The following is a 25,751-nucleotide window of genomic DNA, read 5'->3' on the forward strand; positions in this document are numbered from 1 at the left end:
CAGGTGTGGCCCCAAAACCAAAAAGAAAAAAAATGAAATGATGCCGGATGCAGACACTCCAGAGGTGGGAAGGGGCCAGACCCCAAAGGCTGCCGTGCACTGAGGGGCCTCGAACTCTCTCAGGACCTCCTGTGCTGGGAGCCCCGGTGGTCTAAGTCTGGGGGGGGGGCGGGTGTGGGGCGGAGCTCCTGGAGGCCCCACCCCCGCCGTCCGCGTTGCTTCGGGGCTGAGCTGCACGGCTGCGGGGAGCGCGGAGCGCCAGATCCCGCACCCCGAGGTCTATGGGGGCGCCCCTCCGCGCCGCCCGGCCGGCCCCACGCCGCGCCCGGAGCCCGCTCCGCCACCAGGTAACCAGACTCGGGGTTTTCTGCGCCCGGAGGTTGCCAGGAGGCCTGGGGCATTGAGGGGTCCTGCAGGGATCAGGGCGTGTGTGTTTGAAGGGGTGCGTGAACCCCGTTATCCCGGGGATGGATGCTCGGAGACATGGGACGCCAAGATCTTGGGCATGGGGTACCCCCAAAACTGGGGAGGCTGGGCGGAGTGAGGGGAAGGTGAGATCCGGGAAAGCTCCATCCAGCTTGCAAAACCCACCTGAGCAGGTGCCGGACTCCTGGGCCCTGAGTGTCGCTCCTTCCCGGAGGGCTTCTTGGTGGCGGAGGGTCCAGGCGCTGGGAACTCCGGGCGGGAGGAACTTGGTGGCCGCGGGTAATCGGTGGCCTGGACACTTGGGGCCCCCCGACGTCCCTTCTGGGGGTCCCCGGGCCGGAGTGAGGCCTCGCCCCCTGTCCCTTGCGCCTTGGCCCGGACGCGCAGAGCAGGTGCGGGGACCCGGACTGGCTTTTGGGGAGCGTCTAGACTCGACTCCGGGGACTCCGGGGGACCCCAGAGAGGGACGATCCCCAGCCCCGGAGAGGCGCCTGCCCCCCTGTCCGCCTTGGGCATGCTTGGCACGCAGCGCGGCCCGGCGGATCCGTATGCGCGCCGCGTGCGCCCATTGGTATGCGGGAGCCGGCCTGGCGCGGGCGTGCTGGCGGGCGGCGTGGGGGAGGCGGCGGCGGGGCACGTTCGCGCCCGGAGCACCCGGGCCGGCTGGGTGGGGAAACTGAGGCACTCTCCAGTTTCTCTCTGGCATCCTCCGGCCTCTCCCAGCGCCTTGCCGGCATCCTCCATCTATCCCGCGCGTGCCTCAGTTTCCCTGCTCGCTCCTGGCCCCCCGCGCGCCCCGATCGCTCGCTCCTCCGGACTCCTTCCTTCCCGCTTGCAGGAGACGCGGGGGTCGAGCCCCGCAGGCCGCTGCGAGCCCACCTGAGCCGGTCCCCCGCGGCGATGGAGACCCACTATCCCGGGAGCGTACCCAAAGGCGGCGCCGGAGGCAGCGTCCCGTGGGATTTTCTGCCCGGATTGGGGGGCAAGACCCCGCCGGGAGCCTGGTGAGAAAGCGGACCCCCTCGAACCCTAGATCCGACCCCCAGTGAGCGCCTGGAGAGGGGGGGATCCACACTCTGCTCTGTCCCGGCCCCTAGACCCATGCGCAAAATTCATTCCCAGCATGTTTTAATGTTTTATTTATTTTGGTTTTGGGGTCACACCCGGCGGCGCTCAGGGTTCCTCCTGGCTCTGCGCTCAGAAATCGCCCCTGGCAGGCCCAAGGGACCATGTGGGATGCGGGGATTCGAACCACCGTCCTCCTGCATGCAAAGCAAACGCCCTACCGCTGTGCTATCTCTCCGGCCCCTGTTTTAATATTTTTGAGGGTCCCTACCTAGCTGGGTTCAGGGATCCTGCGTTGGCGGGGATCGAACTCGGGGTCCCCGCCTTTTGAGCGGCCTCACAGACCCTTTTTCCTCCATAAACCTGCACCCCCCACCCCCTACGCGCGCTCCCTTTAGCCTAGAATTCACACCCCACTCACTGGACCTGTCTGTCCCCAAGACTGATGGGGACAGAAATTCCCCCCACTGGGCTTCCACCCCAACCTCCAGGGATGAATCCCCACGGCGGGATTTGCCCCTAACTCACCGACAAGACCCCCAAAAAACACACCTCTCCAAACCTGGTGGAGAGAAAGGAATGTGCGCCCCCATTCCGACTGACCACTCCTCCACGCCGCCCGCCCAGCCTGCAGGCGCAGCGCAAGGAGAAGTCGCGCAACGCGGCCCGCTCGCGGCGCGGGAAGGAGAACCTGGAATTCTTCGAGCTGGCCAAGCTGCTCCCGCTGCCCGGAGCCATTTCCAGCCAGCTGGACAAGGCGTCCATCGTGCGCCTTAGCGTCACCTACCTCCGCCTGCGTCGCTTCGCCGCGCTCGGGTCCCCTCCCTGGGGGCTGCGGGCCGCGGGGCCTCCGGCCGGGCTCGGTGAGTGACTGGGGTTTGGGTTATGGGGAGGAGTGGAGCGGGCAGGCGCCCCAGTCCTGTGATCCTGGAAAGAACGTCTCCAAAATCTTGGGAGCGAGCCCTACCGAGAGAGAGAAGCGCAGGGCCTAGCTCAGGCCTCAGTTTACCCATCTGTGGAGTGGACTCAGGAGGGACACCGGCCACCCCCAGGGATTAATCAGACCAGGAGCCCGCGGTGGGATCAGGACTCAGCGCCCCGGCTGAGCCACCCGCAAATCGCAGCCTCTATGGGGTGGGCCCAGATCCCACGCACACCCACTGGGGATGTCGAGGTGGGAAAAGGGGACTGGGGTGTGGGGAAATGATGAAGCCAGGGATGCAGCAGGGACCCTGAGGATCCCACCTGGCCCCTCTTTAGCACCTCCCAGGGGCAATGCATCTTGAGATGGAGGCCTGGAGGTGGGACTGAGGAAGCCGCAGATCCGGGTTCGATCCCCTCCCCTGATAGTCCCCAGCGCCTCCCAGGGTGACCCCTGAGCACTGTACCACTGACTAGTTTTGTTTTTTTTTTTGGTTTTTGGGCCACACCCGTTTGACGCTCAGGGGTTACTCCTGGCTATGTGCTCAGAAATCGCCCCTGGCTTGGGTGGACCATATGGGACGCCGGGGGATCGAACTGCGGTCCTTCCTTGGCTAGCGCTTGCAAGGCAGACACCTTACCTCCAGCGCCACCTACCCGGCCCCGACTAGTTTTGTTTTTTGAGCCACACTCAGAGGTGCTCAGGAGTTGTTCCTGGCTCTGCACTCAAAAATCACTCCTGGCAGGCTCCGGGACCATATGGGATGCCGGGAATCGAACTCCTGTCCGTCCTGGGTTGGCTGCCTATAAGGCAGACTCCCTACCGCTGTGTACCACTGACTTGGATGGTAACTTTTGAGGGGGGGTTGGAATCCAGATTTCCTACTCCCCCAGGGAGACTCTAGGAAATCAGGAGCGGAAAACTAACCAGAGAATGACAGGAGATCCACCCAGAATCTGCAAAGACCCTGGTGGAGCCCAAGCACAGGTTTGGTCCCCGACATCCCCTGGGGTCCCCTGAGCTTGCCAGGAGTCATTCATGAGCACAAAGCCAAGAGTCAGCCCTAAGCACTGCTGGGTGTGGCTCCCCCAAAAATAGAAAAGAAAGGATGAAAGAAATTGCAAAGGCAGAGAAACGCACAGCAGAGATAGAAACGATCCATTCTGATAATTCCAACTATTATTGCTGGATCCCAGTAAATGCTCGGTTATTATTTTCTGTCTATTATTTACCAGGACAGAGCGAATTGTGTTTCCCTCCACCCAGATACCCCTCTTTTTTCCCCCAAGAAGGGGTGTCCTTGGGACGGGGGTGGGGGGACTTCCAATTCCCCTCCTGCCCTGGTCTCAGGAGAGGAGGGGGAGAGAAAATAGCATTGATTAAACTCGCAATAAATCACCATTTAAATTTAAATAATCCGGCTTCCCAGGCGGTAATTAGCTGAATTGACTGGCGCCTGGAGAATGCGGCATTAACGGTTGATTACTGTCATTACCTCAAACAACTGTGCAAGGCCGGGATAAACATCTTGTCTATTGTCCCCGAGCTTGGGGGAGCAGAAAAGGTGGGGTGCTGTCAGCCCCCCTGCATTGCCTAGCTGGCAGTTGGGGGAATAGAGGCTTGCTGGATTTTGTCATCGGCACCCACTGTCTGCCCGGCGAATGGGGGGTCAGTACGGAGGCTGGACAATGGAGGAAGAGATCAAGCAAACTTCCTGGCTGCCTTCCTCTGTCCCCCCCCTCCAACCTGGGAAGTGGGGGGCCTCGCCCACGCTCCCAACCAGATCCAAGCACCTGCTTTAGTAGTCCAGAGGGGAAACTGAGGACAGCATCTGTGCAGCCGTCCCAGCACACACCCCTCTTCACTTCTCTTGTTTTTGTTTTTGTTTTTGGGTCACACCCAGCAATGCTCAGGGACTACTCCTGGCTCTACACTCAGAAGTTACTCCTGCCAGGCTCGGGGGGCCATATGGGATGTCGGGATTCCAACCACCGTCCTTCTGCATGCAAGGCAAACACCCTACCTCCATGCTATCTCATCAGGCCCCCTTCTTCACTTTCCCCTGGGGAGGTGCGTCACAAACACTGCAGTCATTTTAGGGAAGACCAGGCTGAGACCTGCTTGCCACCCCCGGGTTCAATCCTGAGCATCAGGGTACCCTGAGAACCACTTGAGCAAGTCCTGAACCCAGAGCTGAGAGCAGCCACTGAGTACAGTGGGCGTGGCCCCAATTCTAAAATAATAATAATCATAATAATAGACTTTTTCCATTCTACTTCCTTCCCTTTATTTCCCCTAGAAACTTGTTCTACTTCAAAAAATAATAATAATAGGGGACCAGGGCCCGGAGAGATAGCACAGCGGCGTTTGCCTTGCAAGCAGCCGATCCAGGACCAAAGGTGGTTGGTGGTTCGAATCCCGGTGTCCCATATGGAGCTATTTCTGAGCAGATAGCCAGGAGTAACCCCTGAGCACTGCCGGGTGTGGCTCAAAAACAAAACAAAACAAAACAAAACAAAAAAATAATAATAATAATAATAGGGGACCAGAGTGATAGCAGAGCAGCAGGGCGTTTGCCTTGCATAGGACAGATCTGGGTTCAATTCTTGGCATCCCATATGGTTCCCGAACCCTGCAAGGAGCGTGTTCTGAGCACAGAGCCAGGAGTGACCCCTGAGTGCTGCCAGGTGTGACCCAAAAATCATAAAAAAAAAAAGTCTGCGTCAGATGTAATATATACAAGTTAACTTGTTTTCAGCCAGCCTGGAGAGATGGTTTTCTGACTCCCCATTTTACTGAAATAGAAGTGAAGACACCCCCAGAGGCCAGGCGTTTGCCGGATGTCACACAGCTGTGACTCTAAGTTGGGGTGCAGGACTGGTCTCCCCCTAGACTCAGTGTGGGTCCTTCCTTGAAGCTTTCTTTTTTCTTTATTTGTTTTTGTTTTTGGACCACACCTGGAGGCACTCAGGGGTTACCCCTGGCTCTGTGCTCAGAAATCACTCCTGGCAGGCTCAGGGGACCCTATGGGATGTCAGGGATCAAACCTAGGTGAGCTTCGTACAAAGCAAACACCCTCTCCACTATACTATCACTCTGGTCCCTGCTTTGCAGCTTTCTGCCTCTTTCTGGGCCTCACCCTCCTGTCGGTAAACCAGGACCACAAAAGTAGTCCATGGAGGGGTTAGGGTGCTTGCAAGCCACCCCAGCTTGATCCCCTGCATTGCATTAGGGCCCCCAAGCCTTACCAGTGTGTCAGAGCACAGAGCCGGGAGTCAGTTCAGACTCCCAGAGTGGCCCCTCGCCCCCACCATTCCCCCTGCCCTGAGGAGCTGGCTCATGGGTCAGAATGAAATTTGGGCTTCCCAAATGGGCCCGTCCCTGATTTCCAGTAAAGCAAAGCCAGCACTTCTCACCACCCTGAGCTCAGTTGTTCCCTGGCTCCTTTGTTTCCTGTTCATTTTCCTGAGTCAACCTAGGTGGCAGTTGTGTTGGGGGGCTGAAGCATGGCACTCAGGAGGGAGTGGGGCTGACTCCTTGGACCCCCAGGTCAGGCTGGTCTCCCCAACAGGTGTCCTTGGAGCTGTGAGAACAGCCGAGGTGGGGGCCGCAATGATAGGACAGTGGAGAGGGCACTTGCCTTGCATGTGGCTGACCAGGTTCGATCCTTTGGCATCCCTAAGCCCTGCCAGGAATGGTCCCTGAGTGCAGAGCCAGGAGTAACCCTTGAGTGCTGTCTGGTGTGGCCCCACCAAAAATAAGAATAAACAGCCAAGGCACTGGGGCGGACAGAAAGCAGCTTCAAGGGGTGGAGGCGGGCAGGGGCTTAGCTTGCGGGGTTTAGGGACACACACACACAGAGCAGCAGGTGGATGATGGTTTCTATGAGCACTTCTACAACACTCCCGAGCTGTTCAGGAGGTTGAGAAAGGGGAAGTGGGGACCAGGGAAGCCTGTTGAGGAGCTGAGGAGGGGATCAAGGATGTATGGGTGAGGAGTGATGTGAGAGATAGTCCTGAGCCTTCCTGGGCATGTCCTCTGGTTCCTGATGTCACCATGGCAACAGGCAGGGGTCATAAAAGATGTTCTTCCGGGCCCGGAGAGATAGCACAGTGGCGTTTGCCTTGCAAGCAGCCGATCCAGGACCAAAGGTAGTTGGTTCGAATCCCTGTATCCCATATGCCCCCCCCCACCCCCCACCCCCGTGCCTGCCAGGAGCTATTTCTGAGCAGACAGCCAGGAGTCTGCCGGGTGTGGCCCTAAAACAAAAACAAAAAACAAAAACAAAACAACAAAAAAAAAAGATGTTCTTCCCCCCTTTATTTGTTGGTGGGGGTTCGAGCAGTGCTGAGGGCCTAGTGCTCATCATCACTCCTGGCAGAGCTCAGATACCTCTAGGGAGTGAACAGGATCAAACCCAGGTCAGCTGCATGCAACTGTGACTGTACCATCTCTCAGCCCCTCAGAGATCAATCCTGGTGGACTTTGGGGGACTCTGAGTGGTGGTATCAGGGACAGAATTGGGGTAGACCACGTGAAAGGCAAGTGCCTTACCTTCTGTATTACCTCCCTGACCCTTGGAGGTGGCATTTCACCGACTATTGAGCTTTTTCACTAAATCCGCTTCATAGACAAGTTCAAGTTCAAAAGTGAGGCAAGGAGGGCCAGAGTGATAGCACAGTGGTAAGGCATTTGCCTTGCAGGAGGTCAACACAGGGTGGACCCGAGTCCCATCCCCGGCATCCCATATGGTCCCCTGAGCCTGCCAAGAGCAACTTCTGAGTGCAGAGCCAGGAGTAACCCCTGAGCATCACCCAGTGTGGCCTCAAAACAAAAAAAGTGAGGCAAGGGCCCTGAGGCACAGGAGGGAGGGCCTTTGCCTTGTCTGTGGCCAGCCCAGTTTCGAACCCTGGCATCCATATGGTCCCCAGAGTCCCCAAGGAATGATCTCTGTGTTTAAAGCCACAAGAAGCCTTGAGCACCATTGGATGTGGTCCCCACAACTAAAAAAAAAAAAAAAGTGAGGGCCCGGAGAGATAGCACAGCGGCGTTTGCCTTGCAAGCAGCCGATCCAGGACCAAAGGTGGTTGGTTCAAATCCCGGTGTCCCATATGGTCCCCCGTGCCTGCCAGGAGCTATTTCTGAGCAGACAGCCAGGAGTAACCCCTGAGCACCGCCGGGTGTGACCCCCCCCCCCAAAAAAAAAAGTGAGGTTTAGGATTAGGGGTGATCGCTCCCCAAACACCCCCCGGGAAACTCAGTGTACAACTTCCAAAACAGCAAATCCGTCAGAATGGCTGAGGCTGAGGACAGAGGGGAGTCCTTGAACCCTGAGAGCAGCTTCCAAGCTTCTGCCCCTTGGGGGACCCCCGTGATGATGCCCAAGGCCCCCGGATAGATATCTACCTGTCATCAGCTCTGGAAACCTCAGCAAATGTGTGCTGGGTTAGAGATGGATCTGGGCCACTGTGGCGGAGTCAGCAGGGCCTGGGGCAAGCGTTGGGGGCTCGGAATGCTCCTCAGGGCGTGGTGGGGGAGATATAGGGCTCAGGTCCCAGGGGTCAGCGCCCGAAGGGGGTGGGGACCGCCAGCGGCTGAGCGCCCCTCGCCTCCCCGCTGCAAGCGCCCATTAACACGGCTCAAATTGCAGCCTTCCTTCCCGCCTGACCCGGGCTGATCCCGGGAGGGGAAAATGAAGGAATTAGCAGAAATGACGGAAAATTGCGACAATTAGCGGGAGCCATTGTTCCCGCCTGTCATCTGGCTGGATCGCTGCTGGTCTGTCCCGGGGGAGGGGTTTCCACTCACACCCTGCTCCCCAGTTTCTTTTTTATTATTTTTTGGGGTTTTGGGTCACTCCCAGCGGTGCTCAGGGGTTGCTCCCGGCTTTGCGCTCAGAAATCGCTCCTGGCAGGCTCGGGGAACCATATGGGATGCGTGGGATCAAACTCGGGTCCATCCCGGGTCGGCCACATGCAAGGCAAATGCCCGATGGACTCCCCAGTTTCTTTCCTGGAGCCGGGAAAAAGGTGAATTTCTAGGGAAGGGGCGTGGCTTGTTGCACGAATGGGCGGGACGTCCTGGTTACTGGGCGTGGCCTCTCCAGAACGAGGCTGGAGGGGCGGGGCTTTCCGCCTGGACTTTGCAAAGTCTAGAAATAATTTGACTTGTGTTCCAAGTTCCAGGCACCTGCCGCGTCCCTTCTTTCTCCTCGGCTGGCAGAATGTCCCTCCTGCCCACGAGGGGGGCAACTTGGGGTCCAGAGAGATGGAGGGGTTGGTCCCCAGAACACAGCCAGACAGAGGGACAGAGCCTCCAGGCTGCTGCCAAACCAGGACCTTGAGCCAGGCAGGGCCACGTGCTGGGGCACCCAGCTGGTCCCAGGGCTCATCTTCTAGCTGCCATCTGAGTATTGCACCCTTGGGGGAATGCTCTACAGCATCTGGGAAGGATTCTAGGATGTGGGTCCAGCTGCTGCTGATGGAAATGATGGGGAGCTGACCCTTCTCATTCCTCTGCTGCTTCAGTCTGTCTTTCGCCCTTTTCCTGTCTTCCTTCCTTCATAGCTTGCTTTATCTCATTCTAAATTCTTTTTTTCTTTGCCATAACCTGCGGTTCTCAGGGGACACTATAGGATGCCAGGGATTGAACCCGGGTCGTCCCAAAGGCATTCCTGGCTGTACCATCATTCCTATTCTTAGAATTCAGGGCACAAAAATTGTTACTAATTTCTTTTTTCTGGGGGGGGGCACACCCATTTGATGCTCAGGAGTTATTCCTGGCTAAACGCTCAGAAATTGCCCCTGGTTTGGGGGGACCACATGGGACGCCGGGGGATGGAACCTTGGTCCTTCCTTGGCTAGCACTTGCAAGGCAGACCTTACCTCTAGAGCCACCTCACCAGCCCCTCATTTCTTTTTTTAAAACTATTGATTGAGGGGCCGGAGAGATAGCATGGAGGTAAGGCGTTTGCCTTTCATGCAGGAGGTCATCGGTTCGAATCCCGGCATCCCATATGGTCCCCCTTGCCTGCCAGGAGCAATTTCTGAGTGTGGAGCCAGGAGTAACACCTGAGCACTGCCGGGTGTGACCCAAAAACCACACACAAAAAAATTATTGATTGATTGGTCTTTGGGCCTCACCCAGCAGTGCTCAGTGGCTACTCCTGGCTCTACACTCAGAAATCACCCCTAGCAGGCTGGGGGACCATATAAGATGATGGGAATCAAACCGGGTCCCTCCTGGGTCAGCCCTATGCGAGGCAAAAAGCCTTACCATTGTGCTATCTCTCCGGCCCCATGTTGCTAATTTCTTTTTTGTTGTTGCTGTTGCTAATTTCTTTTTTTTTTATTATTTTTTTTTTTTGTTTTTTTGGGCCACACCCGGCGATGCTCAGGGGTTACTCCTGGCTGTCTGCTCAGAAATAGCTCCTGGCAGGCACGGGGGACCCTATGGGACACCGGGATTCGAACCAACCACCTTTGGTCCTGGATCGGCTGCTTGCAAGGCAAACGCCGCTGTGCTATCTCTCCGGGCCCGTTGCTAATTTCTTATTGTTGATATATATGCCCTGCCTGGAAAGCAGGGCCAGACTATCACAGTCACTTCTGTGTCCCTCCAGCTGCCATTAGCACAGGGCCTTGGTGTGTTGTTGATGCTCAGCCACTGAAAGAATGAATGAATAAATGAACGACTTAATGGTTCCCTTTCTGAACCCCTGAAGCTTCTTTTGGGGGCCATACCTTGTAGTGCTCAAGGCTTACTTACTTCCTGGCTCTGTGCTCAGGGATCACTCCTGGCTGTGCTCAGTGGACCATATAGGGTGCCAGGCAACGAACTCTGGTCAACTGCATGCCCTGTGAAGCAAGGTAGTTTTTGTTGAAAACTTATTTAGAGAGGAAGAGAGCGGGATATGTTTGAGAGAAAACAGGCTTCTCCAGAGTGAAAAAAGCTAAGAGACAAAGAGACAAAGAAGATATGTATTTAAGGACACAGTTGTGTCCCCTTAAATCTGTCTGATTCAGGGGCCAGAGAGGTAGCACAGTGGCGTTTGCCTTGCAAGCAGCTGACCCAAGACCGAAGGTGGTTGGTTTGAATCCCGTCGTCTATATGGTCCCCCGTGCCCGCCAGGAGCGATTTCTGAGCAGATAGCCAGGAGTAACCCCTGAGCATCGCCGGGTGTGGCCCAAATTCCCCCCAAATCTGTCTGATTCAGAGGCTAGAGAGATAGCACAGCGATAGGGCATTTGCCTTGTATGCAGCTGATCCAGGACAGTGGTTCGAATCCCGGCATCCCATATGGTCTCCTGAGCCTGCCAAGAGCGATTTCTGAGTGCAGAGCCAGGAGTGACCCCTGAGCATCACTAGGTGTGGCCCCAAAACAAACAAATCTGTCTGATTAATATCTATTCGGGGCGCCCCTGATGTTACCCCTGAATGGCTTGTTTTTTGGAGGGAAGGAGAAAATTTGCGGCCTGACTCCCTGAAGCTCGGCCCACTGGCCCAGGGCTCAGGCCGACCAGCAGCCCCATGTCCCCCCCTGTGCCCCCAGCCCCAGGCCGCCGCGGTCCCCTGGCGCTGGTCTCAGAAATCTTCGAGCATCACCTGGGCGGCCACATCCTGCAGGTGAGTCCGTGTCTCCTGCTCCTCGCCGCCACCTCGTGGCCGCGTCTCAGAACTGCACCCTTTCCCCAGGTCCGTCCCCACGGGATTGGGGGCATTGATAAGGGGAGGCGGGGTGCCCCTCCTGCCTGCCCCCTCCCAAGGGCCACCAAAGCCTCCGACCACCGGCAAAATCAGCCGAAGTGGAATTTGCAGCCCACCCCTTATTGCCTGCCGGACGCCCACTGCCCCATCTCCCCATTCCAGTCCCTGGATGGCTTCGTGTTCGCCCTGAGCCAGGATGGGAAGTTCCTTTACATCTCAGAGACCGTCTCCATCTACCTGGGACTCTCGCAGGTGAGGGGCCCCACGTGGACCCGCTTTTACAAGAATTTCTGGGAAAGTTGGAGAGTTAAGTGTGTTGGTGTAGGGACCAGGACCAGCTGGTCTTGTGTGTGTGTGTGTGTGTGTGTGTGTGTGTGTGTGTGTGTGTGTGTGTGTGTGTTTTTAAATTGGTGTTTGATTTGGGGCCACACCTGGCTTTGTAATGAGAAGTAAAACCTGGCAGTGTGCAAAGGACTATGTATGATGCTGGGAGGTTGAATTATTATTATTATTATTATTATTATTATTATTTTGGGTTTTTGGGCCACACCTGGTGGTGCTCAGGGGTTACTCCTGGCTGTCTGCTCAGAAATAGCTCCTGGGGCATGGAGAGATAGCACAGCGGCATTTGCCTTGCAAGCAGCTGATACAGGACCAAAGGTGGTTGGTTCGAATCCCGGTGTCCCATATGGTCCCCCAAGCCTGCCAGGAGCTATTTCTGAGCAGATAGCCAGGAGTAACCCCTGAGCACCGCCAGGTGTGGCCCAAAAACCAAAAAAAAAAAAAAAAAAGAAATAGCTCGGGGCCGGGTAGGTGGCGCTGGAGGTAAGGTGTCTGCCTTGCAAGCGCTAGCCAAGGAAGGACTGCGGTTCGATCCCCCGGCGTCCCATATGGTCCCCCCAAGCCAGGGGCGATTTCTGAGCACATAGCCAGGAGTAACCCCTGAGCGTCAAACGGGTGTGGCCCAAAAACCAAAAAAAAAAAAGAAATAGCTCCTGGCAGGCACAGGGGACCATATGGGACACCGGGATTCGAACCAACCACCTTTGGTCCTGGATCGGCTGCTTGCAAGGTAAACACCGCTGTGCTATCTCTCCGAGCCCTGAATTATTATTTTTAAGACTTGATTGATTGATTGGTTTTTGGGCCACACCCCACTATGCTCAGGGGTTACTCCTGGCTCTGTACTCAGGAATTACTTCTGGTTGTGCCTGGGGGGGGGGGGGACCCTATGGGATGCCAAAGATTGAACCCAGATTGGACACATGAAGGACCAACACCTAACCCACTATGCTATCTCTCCAGCCCCTGGAATTTTTATTTGTATCCATATATTTTATTGTTTTGGGGCCACAGGCAGCAGTGCTCAAGGGAGGCCCTAATTGGGGCCTAGGCGAGGTCGTGGATAGATGGGCTGGGGCACACGCTTTACATCCAGGGGGCTTAGGTTCTATCTGCAGCACCGCAGGATTCCCTAAGCACTATCAGACGTGATCACCCCAAAAAAACAAAGGAGTCTAACTCAGTCTGGGGAGAGCTGGAGCAATAGAGCAGTCTTTTTTTTTTTTTTTTTTTTTTTTTTAGTTTTTGGGCCACACCCGGCAGTGCTCAGGGTTACTCCTGGCTGTCTGCTCAGAAATAGCTCCTGGCAGGCACGGGGGACCATATGGGACACCGGGATTCGAACCAACCACCTTTGGTCCTGGATCGGCTGCTTGCAAGGCAAATGCCGCTGTGCTATCTCTCCGGGCCCAATAGAGCAGTCTTTTACTTTGCACGTGTTCAACCCGGTTCAATCTTAGGCATCCCATACGGTCCCTCGAGCACGGCTAGGAGTATTTCTTGAATGCAGAGCTAGGACTACAGGTGTGACCCCAAAACAGACAAAAAGAGAAGCTGTCTTGCAGGTGAGTGCTGCGCGCGCACCTCACCGACCCTGCATTTTCCTCCCCGGCCGCAGGTGGAGCTGACGGGCAGCAGCGTCTTCGATTACATCCACCCCGGGGACCACTCGGAGGTGCTGGAGCAACTGGGGCTGCGGGGGGCGACCCCGGGGCCCCCCACTCCGCCCTCCGTCCCGTCGTCTTCCTCCTCCTCCAACTCTTCCTCCTCGCTGGCGGACACCCTTGAGATAGGTAATTATTTCCTGAAGAATAAAAGCCTGGGATAGATGAGGTGCCCGGGACCCCTCGTTTTGCTGGAGTGATGCTGAGGGCGGTTCCATGAAATGAATCCGACTTGAGACAGCGAGACTTGACGCCCTAAGATTCTCTTCCCTCGCTAAGATCGCCTGGATCCCCAAGATTCAAGTTTTATAGAAATGCCCCTTTGGCTGCTAAGAGGTGGTTAGGTGTCTAGGAGTGCCAGGGCAACGAAGATTGGCAAAGAATCAGGTCCACTTAGGGCAGGAGTGAGTGACAGCACAGCAGGGAGGGTGTTGGTCTTGCATGAAGCTGACCCCGGTTCGATCCCTGGCATCCCATAGGGTCCCTCTAGCCAGCCAGGAGTGATCCTTGAGCACAGAAGTAAGCCCTGAGCACCGCTGGGTGTGGCCCAAACAACAAACAAAAAAGAATAACACCCATTTGGAGGCCGGAGAGATAGCATGGAGGTAGGGTATTTGCTTTGTATGCAGAAGGACGGTGGTTCTTCGCATATGGTCCTCCAAGCCTGCCAGGAGCGATTTCTGAGCATAAAGCCAGGAGTAACCCTGAGCACTGCCGGGTGTGACCCCAAAACAAACAAAGAAACAAAAACAAGAATAACACTCACTTATGGAGCATTTGCTGTTTGATGTCCCGTTACGTGTGTGTGATTACAGTGAATCCTAAGACACACAGACCAGACATCAGGTCAGCGTCCCAGAGGAAGAAATACAGGCACTGACAGGTTAAATGTCTTTTTTTTTTTTTTTTTTTTTGGTTTTTGGTTTTTGGGTCACACCCGGCAATGCTCAGGGGTTACTCCTGGCTGTCTGCTCAGAAATAGCTCCTGGCAGGCACGGAGGACCATATGGGACACCGGGATTCGAACCAACCACCTTTGGTCCTGGATCGGTTGCTTGCAAGGCAAACGCCGCTGTGCTATCTCTCCGGGCCCGGGTTAAATGTCTTAATCTGGCTCCATAAGGCCTTGAGTCAGATCTCAGCCTGGCTGTTGCTTTTGGGTCTTTTTGTCTGTTTGGGGTGCCACACCCTGCAGTTCTCAGGGGTTACTTCTAGCTCTGCATTCTGAAATTACTTCCAGCAAGCTCAGGGGAACATATGGGATTGAACCCGGGTCAGCTGTGTGCAAGGCAAAGGCCCTCCCCACTGTGCTATCACTCCAGCCCCAAAAAGTTTTTGATAGGGATTTGCTTTTTTGTCTTTTTTTTTTTTTTTAGTTTTTGGGTCACACCTGGTAGGGGGTTACTCAGGGGGGTTACTCCTGGCTATGCGCTCAGAAATCGCCCCTGGCTTGGGGGACCATATGGAACGCTGGGGGATCAAACCACCATGGTCTGTCCTAAGATAGTGCATGGAAGGCAAACACCCTACTACTTGTACCACCACTCCAGTCCCTCTTTTATTTTTTTTGAACATACCCTGTGGTGCTCAGGAATCTCTCCTGGTGGGCTTGGGGAACCATATGAGATGCCGGAGATCAAACCCGGGTCGGCCATGTGCCAGGTCAGCACCTTCCCCACTGTGCTATAGCTCCAGCTCCAGATCTGACCTGATGATAGAGCCTGAAGCCTGAGCCCTTGGCCTACAGCTAGTTCTGTGCTGGCATGCCTGATGACACAGGAGTGACCATGAATTTTCCAAGTTCCTAGTCAGACAGGACAGGACTGCCCTGTCTCTAAAGTGAACCCCACTCCCCCAAGTGGACAGGCCTAATGGGAGGTTGAAAACACTTGAGCTAGCCTCCAGATCAGGGTAGGCTTCCTGGAAAAGGTGATCATGTTTTCAGCAGCTCTGGTCCAAATTTTAGGCATCCTTGAGAGGCCAGGTCCGAATCCCCGTGTGCCTGTGGCTGGGACACATCTATTGTCCAGTAGAGTCCTCAGGGGCAGGTGACCTGTGCTCCCTCGGCCCACACCCCTTCCTCTTCCCTGCACCCCAGAGTCCAGCCCGGCAGAGGCACCCCGCTGCGCTCAGGCTCAGGAGCGCTCCTTCTTCGTCCGCATGAAGTCCACGCTCACCAAGAGAGGGCTGCACCTCAAGGCTTCGGGGTACAAGGTGGGTGCTGGAGCCCGCCCCACTCCCCGACTCCTGACTCCCTGAACCCCCAACCCACGCGAGACCCACTTCACCTTGCCCGCCCGCAGGTCATCCATGTGACTGGCCGCCTCCGGGCACGAGCGCTGGGCCTGGTGGCCCTGGGTCACGCGCTGCCACCAGCACCGCTGGCTGAGCTGCCTCTGCACGGCCACACGGTCGTCTTCCGCCTCAGCCTGGGGCTCACCATCCTTGCCTGTGAGAGCAGGTACCGGGGTAGGGGGTGGTGGGGGGCCCTGAAACCTGGGATGTGGTGCGGGAGTACCAGGAGATGGAGGAGCAAAGACCGACACCCACCCTTTCCATATCCAACCTTTCTTTTATCTGTTTTTAACATTTTTTTAAATGTTTTTATTTTTTTCGGCCACACCTGTTTGATGCTCAGGGGTTACTCCTGGCTAAGTGCTCAGAAATTGCCCCTGGCTTGGGGGGACCATATGGGATGCCAGGGGATCGAACCACGGTCCTTCCTTGGCTAGCGCTTGCAAGGCAGACACCTTACCTCTAGTGCCACCTCTCCGGCCCCTTTTTTAACATTTTTTTAAACATTTATTTATTTAGGTGCTTGAGCCACACCTGGCAGCACTCAGGGGTTACTCTGGGCTCTGCACTCAGAAATCACTCCTGGCAGGGTCAGGGACCATATGGGATGTCAAGAATCAAACCTGAGTCTGTCCTGGTCAGCCACATGCAAGGCAAAAGCCCTTCTGCTGTGCCTTCGCTCAGGCCCCTCCAACTTTTTTCTTTTCTTCAATTTTTGGGCCACACTCCATAGTGCTCAGGGCTGACTCCTGGCTCTGTGCGCAGGAATCACTCCTAGCAGTGCTTGGGGGGCCCTATGGGGTGCCAAGAATTGAGTCTGGGTAGGCTTCACACAATGCAAGCGCCCAACTTATTTTGCTATCACTCCAGCCCACCTTTCACTTTTTTAACTCGGGGTAATCCCAGTTCTGTGCTGGAGGATCATGTGCTGCTAGGGGTCGAACCCAGGGTTCTCCTGTGCAAAGCTCTTTGAATCATGTCCCCAGCCTCCTCTCTGGCCGCTGGCCTGCAGCACCCAACTGGGGTGATGAAATTTAGGGAACCCCTAAATGCTTAGGGTGTCTGTCTGTACCTATCCATCAGGGCAACTCCTCACACCAGATAGACTTTTATTTTTTGGTTTTTGGCTACACCAAGTGGTGCTCAGAAATTACTCCTGGCAGACTCGGGGGACCCTCTAGGATGCTGGAGATTGAATCCAGGTCAGTCGTGTGTTTGTGCAAGGCAAACGCCCTCCCCACAGTGCTCTGGCCCCAGGACACATTTCTTACAAATCCATTACACACACGGTGAAACTGAGGCCCCATCGAGGATTTGAACCCCAGATGGCTGAGATCCAACCCTCTTTTCCCCCACCCTGTGGCCCTGGGTCCCGGGTTCCCTCGCCCCTTCCCCATGCCCCCCATCCTTAGGATCAGCGACCACATGGATCTGGGGCCCTCTGAGCTCGTGGGGCGCAGCTGTTACCAGTTTGTTCATGGGCAGGACGCAGCCAGGATCCGGCAGAGCCACCTGGACCGTGAGACCCCCGACTGGTGCCCCGCATGCTCTGCACCCCAAGCCCTCCCTCACAGCCAGGGCTAGCCTGGTGCCCAGCTCAGACACGGGGCGGGAAGAATTGTGGGGGTCTCGATGGCTCCCTGTGGAAGTTCAGGGCCCTACATGAGGTGCTGTCTTGCTCCTTTCTCTCTGCCCCGTCCCTCTGTCCATCTCTGGGGGGGACAGTGCTGGACAAGGGCCAGGTGACCACCGGCTACTACCGCTGGCTACAGCGCTCGGGCGGCTTCGTGTGGCTGCAGTCCGTGGCCACCGTGGCCGTGAGCGGGAAGAGCCCGGGGGAACGCCATGTGCTGTGGGTCAGTCATGTGCTCAGGTGAGGTCCTTGTCGGGAGTTTGGGGAGCAGGGGAGGGTCCGACTCTGGGGTTTAGGATACAGGTTGAGATCTGGACTTGATTCTGGGGGTGTCAGGCAGGTTTTGCCTGAGAGAGTCGTAGCAGAGCATACCTGGCTGTGCTCAGGAGGTACTCTAGAAACAGTGCTCTGGCATGACTTCTAGCAGGGCAGAGTGGGGGGGGGATTGGGATGGGGTTCAAATCGGGGCATCCTGGGACCAGAGAGATAGAACAGCGGTAGGGTGTTTGCTTTTATGTGGCCAACCCTGGATGAACCTGGCATCCCATCTGATGCTGGCATCCCATTTGGTTCCCCGGGCCTGCCAGGAGCGATTTCTGAGCAGAGAGCCAGGAGGAACCCCTGAGCACTACTGGGTATGGCCCAAAAACAAATCCAAAACCAAACCCAGGCAATCCTTTATGCAGAATTCACATTCAGCACTTCTCTGGGTTAGAAGCCAAGTTAGAGGATTAACGAGGTACAGTGCTGTGGAACCCAGTGCTTCAGAGCATGCCAGGACGCCCACCCCTCCAGGACTAGGGGTGTTTCCTGCTGGGAGTAGATGGGATTCCCCAGGCCTGTCTTGTTCCCCCAGCCAACCTGAGGATGGCCAGACGCCCTTGGACGCCTTCCAGCTGCCAGCCAGCGTGGCCCATGAGGATGTGTCCAGCCCAGAGCCAGAGACCCCAGGTGAGCCCCCGACTCGCAGTCCAGCCAGTTTGGGGCCTGAACCCACCAGCCACAGTCACTTCCGGTTGGGTTTAAAAGGAAGTTGGAACTTCAGTAATATGACCAGGCCCAGATCACATGATCTTACAGCATTTCCTTCCTGGGTAAAATTTTGGGGCTCTCTAATGACGCTGGGGCCAGGTCATTCTTTGTAAGGGGCACTGCCCTGTACTCTAGAGGGGTCTCAGCATTGTCCCCAACCTTTGCCCTCATTCTTTCCTGTCCCCCCTTTTTTGGTTTTTGGGTCACACCCAGCAGCGTTCAGGGGTTACTCCTGGCTCTATGCTCAGAAATTGCCCCTGGCAGGCTCAGGGGACCATATGGGATGACAAGATTCGAACCACCACACTGGAGGTAAGGTGCCTGCCTTGCCTGCGCTAGCCTAGGACGGACCGCGGTTCGATCCCCCGGCGCCCCATATGGTCCCCCAAGAAGCCAGGAGCAACTTCTGAGCGCATAGCCAGGAGTAACCCCTGAGCGTCACAGGGTGTGGCCCAAAAACAAAAAAAAAAAAAAAAAAAAAAGATTCGAACCACCAACCTTCTGCATGCAAGGCAAATGCCTTACCTCCATGCTATCTCTCCAGCTCCTATCCCCCCTTTTTTGGGGGTCCTTTGGGTTACTCCTGTGCTCAGAAATCGCTCCTGGCAGGTTCGGTGGACCATATGGGATTCCAAGAATCAAACTGGGGCCGATCCTGGGTTGGCTGTGTGCAAGGCAAACTCTCTACGGCTGTGCAATCTCTCCGGCCCCTCCTGACCCATTTTTTGTTTTTGATTTTGGGTCACACCTGGCAGGCTCAGGGATTACTCCTGTCTCTGTGCTCAGGGGACCATATGGGGTAACAGAGATTGAACCTGGCTGGCCATATGCAAGGCAAATGCCCTCCTCGATGTGCTATTGCTCCAGCCCCCCACCCCAAGACCTCAATGTCATGGACATGGTCAGTTCCAATCGCCCAAGTGCAGGCAGAGCTCTGCCCGGGTGGACAGAGGGGGAGATCCCTGAAGGGCGCCCTCAGAGTCTTCTTCTTCCAGAGCCTCCCGTGGGAGGGAAGCCGGCAGCCCCCCAGGAGGAGGACCAGAGTCCCCAGCCCCGGGGCAAACGCATCAAAGCAGAGCCCAGCCCGGGGGACCCACCAGGCCCGGACGACAGCAGCGAGGAGGATCTTCCAGGTGCCCCAACCCTGCTGCGGCCCGAGTCCACGTCGGTCATCCGGGCCCTGAAGCAGGACCTGGTGCAGCCGTGGGGGCTGGCACCTCCCGGGGCGCCCCCGCCGCCCCTGCTCCACGCCGGCTTCCTGGCCCCGGTGGTGCGCGGCCTGTGCACGCCGGGCGCCATCCGCTACGGCCCCACCGAGCTGGGGCTCATGTACCCCCACCTGCAGCGACCGGGCCCGGGCCTCCCCGAGGCCTTCTACCCGGCCCTGGCCCTGCCCTACGCCGGGCCGCCAGGCACCAGGGCACCGCGCAAGGGGGACTGAGGACTCGGGGGGCCTGATGTGAGAATTAAACCTGTCCGGTCTGGGGTTCAGTCTCGGGGCACCCGAAACCGCACGTCTCCTCCTCCTCCTTGGGGCCTCCCCCGGACAACACCACGCCTCGACCACTCAGACCGGCCAGGGGCAGCTTTAATGTCTCAGGCCCGTGCTCACTCCGGGGGCGGCCGCCCCCCGTCGTCCGGGCCCTCGGCGGGCGCCGTCCCATCGTCCTCGGGCACCAGCTCCACGTCCAGCTCCAGCTGGCCCATGTAGAGGCCCACAGCACAGGCCCAGAGCAACCCCGCGGCCAGCACGGCTGCCACGCCCGCCGCCGCGCCGCCCAGGGACAGCTGCATGGGGCCCCGCAGCGCAGCCAGGCCCACCACGTACGAGGCGCCGCCCCACACCACGCACAGGCCGCCCAGGAGGAAGAAACCTGCGGGAGAGGGAGAGAGGGCCAGGAGGGCCTGTTAGGGGTTGCAGGAAGGCGTGGGCGGGGCCAGGGGCAGGACCAAGGAGAGGCGGGACAAGGACCTGGGCGGGGCCAAGGGCAGGACCAATAGGAGGCAGACAAGGACATGGGTGGGGTCGGGCAGAACCAAAGAGAGGTGGGACAGGGGTATGGGCGGGGCCAAGGGCAGAACCAATGAGAGGCTGAACAAGGCATGGGCGGGGATCAAGAGCAGGACCAATGAGAGGTGGGATAAGTGGGCAGGATCAGGACCAATGAGAGGCAGGACAAGAAAATGGGTGGGGCCAGAACCAATGAGAGGTGGGACAATGACTTGGGCGGGGCCAAGGGCAAGACCAATGAGTGGTGGGACAAGGACCAAAGAGAGGCGGCACAAGGACCTGGGCGGGGCCAAGGGCAGGACCAATGAGAGGCGGGACAAAGACATGCGTGGGGCAAGGACCAATGAGAGGCGGGACAAAGACATGCGTGGGGCAAGGACCAATGAGAGGCGGGAAAAGGACCTGGGTGGGGGCAAGGTCAGAACCAAGGAGAGGTGGGACTGAGACATGGGGGCAGGATCAATGAGAAGTAGGACAGGATCTGAGAAGGGGCCAAAATAGGACCAATGAAAGGCAGGACAAGGGTCTGGGCGGGGCCAGGGCAGGACCGATGAGGCGAGACAGGGACATGGGCGGAGTCAATGACAGGACCATAATAGGTGGAACAAGTGTATGGGTGGAGTCAGGGGCAGGACCAATAAGAGGCGGGACATGGGTCTGGGCGGGCCAAAGGCAGGACCAATGGGAGGCAGACAAGGACCTGGGCGGGGTCAGGGACAGAACCAATGAGAGGCGAGACAAAGGCATGGGCGGGGCCAAGAGCAGGACCAAGAAGAGGTGAGACAATGATGTAGGTGGAACTAAGAGCAGGACCAATGGGAAGTGGGACAGGGACATGGGTGGGGCCAAGGGCAGGACCAATGGGAGGCAGGACAAGGGCCTGGGTGGGGTCAAGGGCAGGACCAATGAGAGGTGGGACAAGAAAACGGGTGGGGCCAGGACCAATGAGAGGTGGGACAATACTTGGGCAGGACCAATGAGAGGTGGAACAATGATATGGGTGGGGCCAAGGGTAGAACCAATGAGAGGCGGGACAGGGACATGGGCGGGGGTCAGTGGCAGGACCAATGAGAGGTGGGACAGGATCTGAGAGGGGCCAAGGCAGGACAAGTGCATGGGCGGGGCCAGTGCAGAACCAATGAGGTGGAAAAAGAACCTGAGCGTGGTCAAGGACAAGACCAATAGGAGGCAAGACAAAGACATGGGCGGAGCCAATGGCAGGACCAATGAGAGGTGGGACAAGAGTCTAGGCGGGGCCAGGGACGGGACCAATGAGACCTGCGGGACAATGATGTGGGTGTGGACAGGGTGTGGCCAAAAGCAGGTGTGAAAGGGTGCAGTAGGGTCTGGGGCAGTGGTCGGCAACCTGCAGCTTGCGAGCCACATGTGGCTCTTTCCACTTTGAATTTGGCTCTTCTGTGTGCCGGGCGGCCGCTCCAGGAGTCAGGACTCTGCTCCTAGCCTCTGCCAGTGCGCACCCTGTGTGGCTCTCAAAATAAATTTCAATCATGGTTTTGGCGAGATTTGGCTCAGTTGAATAAAAAGGTTGCCGACCACTGGAGCCTCTGGGGGAAGAAGGACCCTAGAAGGGTGCGGGTGGAAAGATCACATCGGGAAGGGGACCAGGCCGCCCCACCCTGCCCTGGCGCCCATGGGGCTGACAGACAGCACAAGTGAGGGGACCAGAAGATGTCCCAGCAGGACACTGTACTCACCGTAGGCGGCTTCCCGGCCCATGTCGCTCTGCATGAAGGAGATGACCCCAATGCCTGAGGCCAGGAGGCCATTTCGGAACCAGGAGAGGAAGGCTGGAAGGGGACAGGACGTGCAGGCGATGAGCCCCAAAGCTGCCCCTCAGCACACATCCCCAAGTCTCTGCCTCATCCTGGAGGGTCCCCACCTTGCCCTACCCCACCCTCAGCTCTTCATTCCTGAAGACTCATGCAGAATTCTGGCGAACAGAACAATCTAGGCCCCAACATGCAGAAACAAAACCTGGAGACAGAAGCCAGGAAGGGTAGTCTAGCAGGGAGAGCGCCCGTCTTCCCACAGCAGGCCCCATTTCCATCCCAGGCATCCCATATGGTCCCCAGAGCCCCTCTAGGCGTGATTCCTGTGCATAGAGCCAGGAGTAAGGCCTGAGCACCAGAGGGCCTGGTTTAAAATGAAGAAACTGAGGGTAGGAAGACACTTTCCATCCCCAGCTGGATCCCTCCCCAGCTCTCCAAGTCCACGGAGCATCCCCTTGACAGATCTCCAACTCCAGCGTCTGCAACTTTCCCTGCTGTCACTCACTCGCATCAAGGCGAGTCTCTAAGGCGGCCTATGTGGGGTCCCCCATTTCCTCTCCCCCCTTCACCCAGACTCAGATCCTCTGCTGGATCCCCTCGCCGTCCAACCAGCCGCTTGCACCTCTTCTACTGGCTGCTGCCCCGTCCAATGGGGAGCTCCCCCCCTTTCCTGCGGGGATCCCGCTCCCGCCTCCTCCCGCCCGCCGGGCCCCGCGCCAACGCGATCGGACCTCCTGGGCTAGCAGCAAACCCATCGGATGGGATGCAGGCGGGCTGGATGGCGCGCCCAAGGTCGCCTGTCCGGGCTCCACCCTCCTGCCTCCTCCCGCAGCCCCGGCCCGCACAGGCGCCTCCTCTCCCAGGACCGCACCGCACCACACCGCGCATCGCGGGGTCCTATCGTAGCCGAAGCTCCGCCGCCACCCCCGGGACGTCCCGGCCGGCCGAACCCCGGCCCCGAACCAACCTGTCTCATGCGCCTTCCGGAGGAGCCAGGCGTCCGCGCGGTCCAGCTCGGACATCGGCGGCGGCGAAGACCCGGCGCGCGGACTGTGGCCGGGGGCGAAGGACCCCCGGGTGCCCCCGCTCCGGGGCCGCGGAGGCGGCAGCAGCGGCCCCCGGAAGCGGAGCCGGGCCAGGCGGGCGGCCCGAGCCCACCACCAGCCGCCTCCCATGGTTCGCACTACGGCCACCGCGCCCCGGCAGCCGCCCATAGGCCGGGCCGCGCGTCACTCAAGGCTCCGCGCGCTCTTATTGGTCCGTCCTGTGCCACTCACTGGCCATGCGCACGGGCCATTGGTCGGAAGGGCGCTGGCTCCCGCCTCTCGCATCCGTGCCGGCACTGAGTCCCGCCTCCTAAGGCTGCTGGACTACGAGTACCAGCGTGCTTTGCCCCCCCAAGCGAAGGTCGAGCTTGGGAAGGCAGCCACGCGGCGTCTGCTGGGACTTGTAGTTTTTGTTAATGTTTGGTACGTGGTTGGGGCTCAAATCCAGGGCTTTATACCTGCGAGGCACATGCTCTGCCGCTGAACTACTTCCCTAACAAGCTTAATCATTTAAAATCCTGGGACCGGAGAGATAGCACAGGGCGTTGCCTTGCACGCAGCTGATCCAGGACAAATAGATGGTGGTTCGAATCCCGGCATTCCATATGGTCCCCCAAGCCTGCCAGGAGCGATTTCTGAGTGCAGAGCCAGGAGTAACCCCTGAGCGCCTCTGGGTGTGAACCCCCCAAACCAAATTAATAATAATAATGATAATAATAATAACAACAATAACAATAATATATTTTAAATCCTGTGTCCATTAAGACAGAACTTGGGATGCTTAGTATAGAGGCTTTGCAAAATCTGAAGAAACCCAGAGGAGAAAGTAAAATTCACCATTAACGGGTTGTTTCTGTTAATTAGAATAATGCCATCCAGTCTTTTTTTTTTTTTTTCTCCAGTCTTCTTTCGTTGCAGGTATTTTTTGTTTGTTTTTTTTTTTTGTTTGTTTGTTTTTTTGGTTTTGGGCCACACCCGGTGATGCTCCTGGCTATGCGCTCAGAAGTCGCTCCTGGCTTGGGGGACCATATGGGACGCCGGGGGATCGAACTGCGGTCCATCCTAGGCTAGCGCAGGCAAGGCAGGCACCTTACCTCTAGCGCCACCGCCCGGCCCCTCGTTGCAGGTATTAAAGAAGGCTACAGAGCTGCTGGTGTGATAGCACAGCGGAGCAGGTGGAGCATTTGCCTTGTACCTGGCCAAGCCAGGTTCTATCCCCTGGATACTTTATGGTCTCCTGAGACTGCCAAGAATGTTTCCTGAGCACCACTGGGTGTGATCCCAACGCAACGCAACGCAACGCAAGAAATAAATAAATAAATAAATAAATAAATAAATAAATAAATAAATAAATAAAATGAGGGGGCGGAGTGACAACACAGCAGTAGGGTGTTTGCCTTGCTGACCTGCTGACCCGAGATGCACCTGGTTTTGATCCCTGGCATCCCTTATGGTCCCCCAAGCCTGCCAGGAGTGATAGCACCGGGGATAGGGCATTTGCTTTGCATGCAGCCAACCCGGTCTGATCCCCTATGTCTCCCAAACCTGCAAGAAGCAATTTCTGAGTGCAGAGTCCGGAGTGCTGCTGGATGTGGCCCTCAAAGCAAAATATAATGATAAAATAAGGCTAATGAGAGAACCTAACAGGAGATCTAAGTGCCATCCCCAGTACCACATATCTCAAGAAGCACCAGAAAGAAAGTTAAATCTACTGCAACGATGCAAAGGTGGATTTGTTTTGTTTTATTTAGGGAATTCACACAGCAGTGCTTAGAGGCTGCCCCCAACTCTGTGCATAGGGCAAAGAAATGCCCCTCAGTAGCAAGGATCAAACCCTGATTTCTCTCACGCAAAGCCTGCAATCAACCATGGAGCTATCTCTCTTTCAGTAAAACTTTTATTTCTTTATTACTTTGAGCCATACTTCACTCTGTTCAGGACTTTCTCCTGTCAGTGCTCCAGGAAACATATGTGGTTCAGAGGTCGCCTTGTGCAAAGTAAATGCTCTCCCTGCTGTACTATCTCTCCAGCCCCCCAAAGCAGATTTTGATCAGGCGCAGGCTGGTCGCCCCTGGACCAACAGTGGGAATCAAGGACATAACCAACTGCGGGGCAGGACGTTTTTGGGGGGTGGAGGGCAGTGGGAAGATGGGTTATGCCCCCACAAACCCTGCCACCACAGGCGCTGTCCTTCAGGTGCTCAATATTTGCTTTCCAGGGAAAGCCACACCTGCCAATGCCTAGGGGTTCCTCCTGGCTCTGCATTTTAGAATTATTCCTGGTGGTGCTCAAGAGAGTCCACACTGGGGATCAAACCCGGTGTGCCTGTGCGCCAGGCAAGTGCCCTCCCTGCTACACTATTGCTCAGGTCCCCCTTTACACCTTTTCTCTGAGCGCTTGTTGAATGTCTCTTCTCCCGTCTCTTGATTTGTGGGGTTTCCAGGGCCGTAGCTCACTCATCCCTCATCCTAAGTAGCCCAGGAATGTACTAGGGGTTCCCCAGAACTAATTGCATCCAGAAAGATACATTAACTGTTACTTGTTTTCTTGCTGCTACAAAGCCCAAAAGAGAAGAAAAGGGGGGCCGCCCGGAGCGATGGTGCAAGCAGTTAGGTGTCTGCCTTGCCGGTACTAGCCTAGGACGGACCTCGTGGTTCGATCCCCCGACGTCCCATATGGTTCCCCAAGCCAGGCACGATTTCTGAGCGCAAAGCCAGGAGTAACTCCTGAGTGTCACCGGGTGTGGCCCAAAAACAAAAACAAACAAACAAACAAACAAAAAAAAAAAGAGAGAGAAGAAAGGCCCTTTGTGGTTTCAG

General features: G+C 56.8%; 2 protein-coding genes across 2 annotated transcripts; one reads left to right on the forward strand and one right to left on the reverse strand.

Annotated features, from left to right (window-relative positions):
• Positions 1–236: 236 nt before the first annotated feature.
• Positions 237–19,572, forward strand: NPAS1 (neuronal PAS domain protein 1). Its single transcript, XM_049787332.1, has 12 exons — positions 237–347; positions 1,265–1,430; positions 2,119–2,354; positions 10,965–11,038; positions 11,282–11,371; positions 13,080–13,254; positions 15,224–15,339; positions 15,429–15,586; positions 16,833–16,939; positions 17,146–17,293; positions 17,910–18,004; positions 19,081–19,572. Exons 2-12 carry the CDS (start codon positions 1,327–1,329, stop codon positions 19,524–19,526), a joined length of 1,749 nt encoding a protein of 582 aa, XP_049643289.1. The 5' UTR covers positions 237–347; positions 1,265–1,326; the 3' UTR covers positions 19,527–19,572.
• A 93-nt stretch (positions 19,573–19,665) lies between these two features.
• On the reverse strand, positions 19,666–23,206 carry TMEM160 (transmembrane protein 160). Its single transcript, XM_049787305.1, has 3 exons — positions 22,854–23,206; positions 21,812–21,904; positions 19,666–19,959 (listed from the first exon to the last, which is right to left on the reverse strand). The coding sequence occupies exons 1-3, from the start codon at positions 23,098–23,100 to the stop codon at positions 19,694–19,696; spliced, it is 606 nt and encodes a 201-aa protein (XP_049643262.1). The 5' UTR covers positions 23,101–23,206; the 3' UTR covers positions 19,666–19,693.
• Positions 23,207–25,751: the final 2,545 nt, after the last annotated feature.

Source organism: Suncus etruscus, chromosome 14 (genome assembly GCF_024139225.1).
Source record: "Suncus etruscus isolate mSunEtr1 chromosome 14, mSunEtr1.pri.cur, whole genome shotgun sequence".
Classification (NCBI taxonomy): domain Eukaryota; kingdom Metazoa; phylum Chordata; class Mammalia; order Eulipotyphla; family Soricidae; genus Suncus; species Suncus etruscus.

Bases quoted from the DNA above. Each gene is read 5' to 3' on its own strand.
- NPAS1 (XM_049787332.1), top strand. From the start codon at position 1,327: ATGGAGACCCACTATCCCGGGAGCGTACCCAAAGGCGGCGCCGGAGGC. The intron at 11,039-11,281 runs GTGAGTCCGTGT...TCCCCATTCCAG, and splicing joins TGGGCGGCCACATCCTGCAG to TCCCTGGATGGCTTCGTGTT. The intron at 15,587-16,832 runs GTACCGGGGTAG...CCCCATCCTTAG, and splicing joins ATCCTTGCCTGTGAGAGCAG to GATCAGCGACCACATGGATC.
- TMEM160 (XM_049787305.1), bottom strand. From the start codon at position 23,100: ATGGGCGGCTGCCGGGGCGCGGTGGCCGTAGTGCGAACCATGGGAGGC. The intron at 21,905-22,853 runs GTTGGTTCGGGG...GTCCCCTTCCAG, and splicing joins CCGGAAGGCGCATGAGACAG to CCTTCCTCTCCTGGTTCCGA. The intron at 19,960-21,811 runs GTGAGTACAGTG...CCTCTCCCGCAG, and splicing joins GGGCCGGGAAGCCGCCTACG to GTTTCTTCCTCCTGGGCGGC.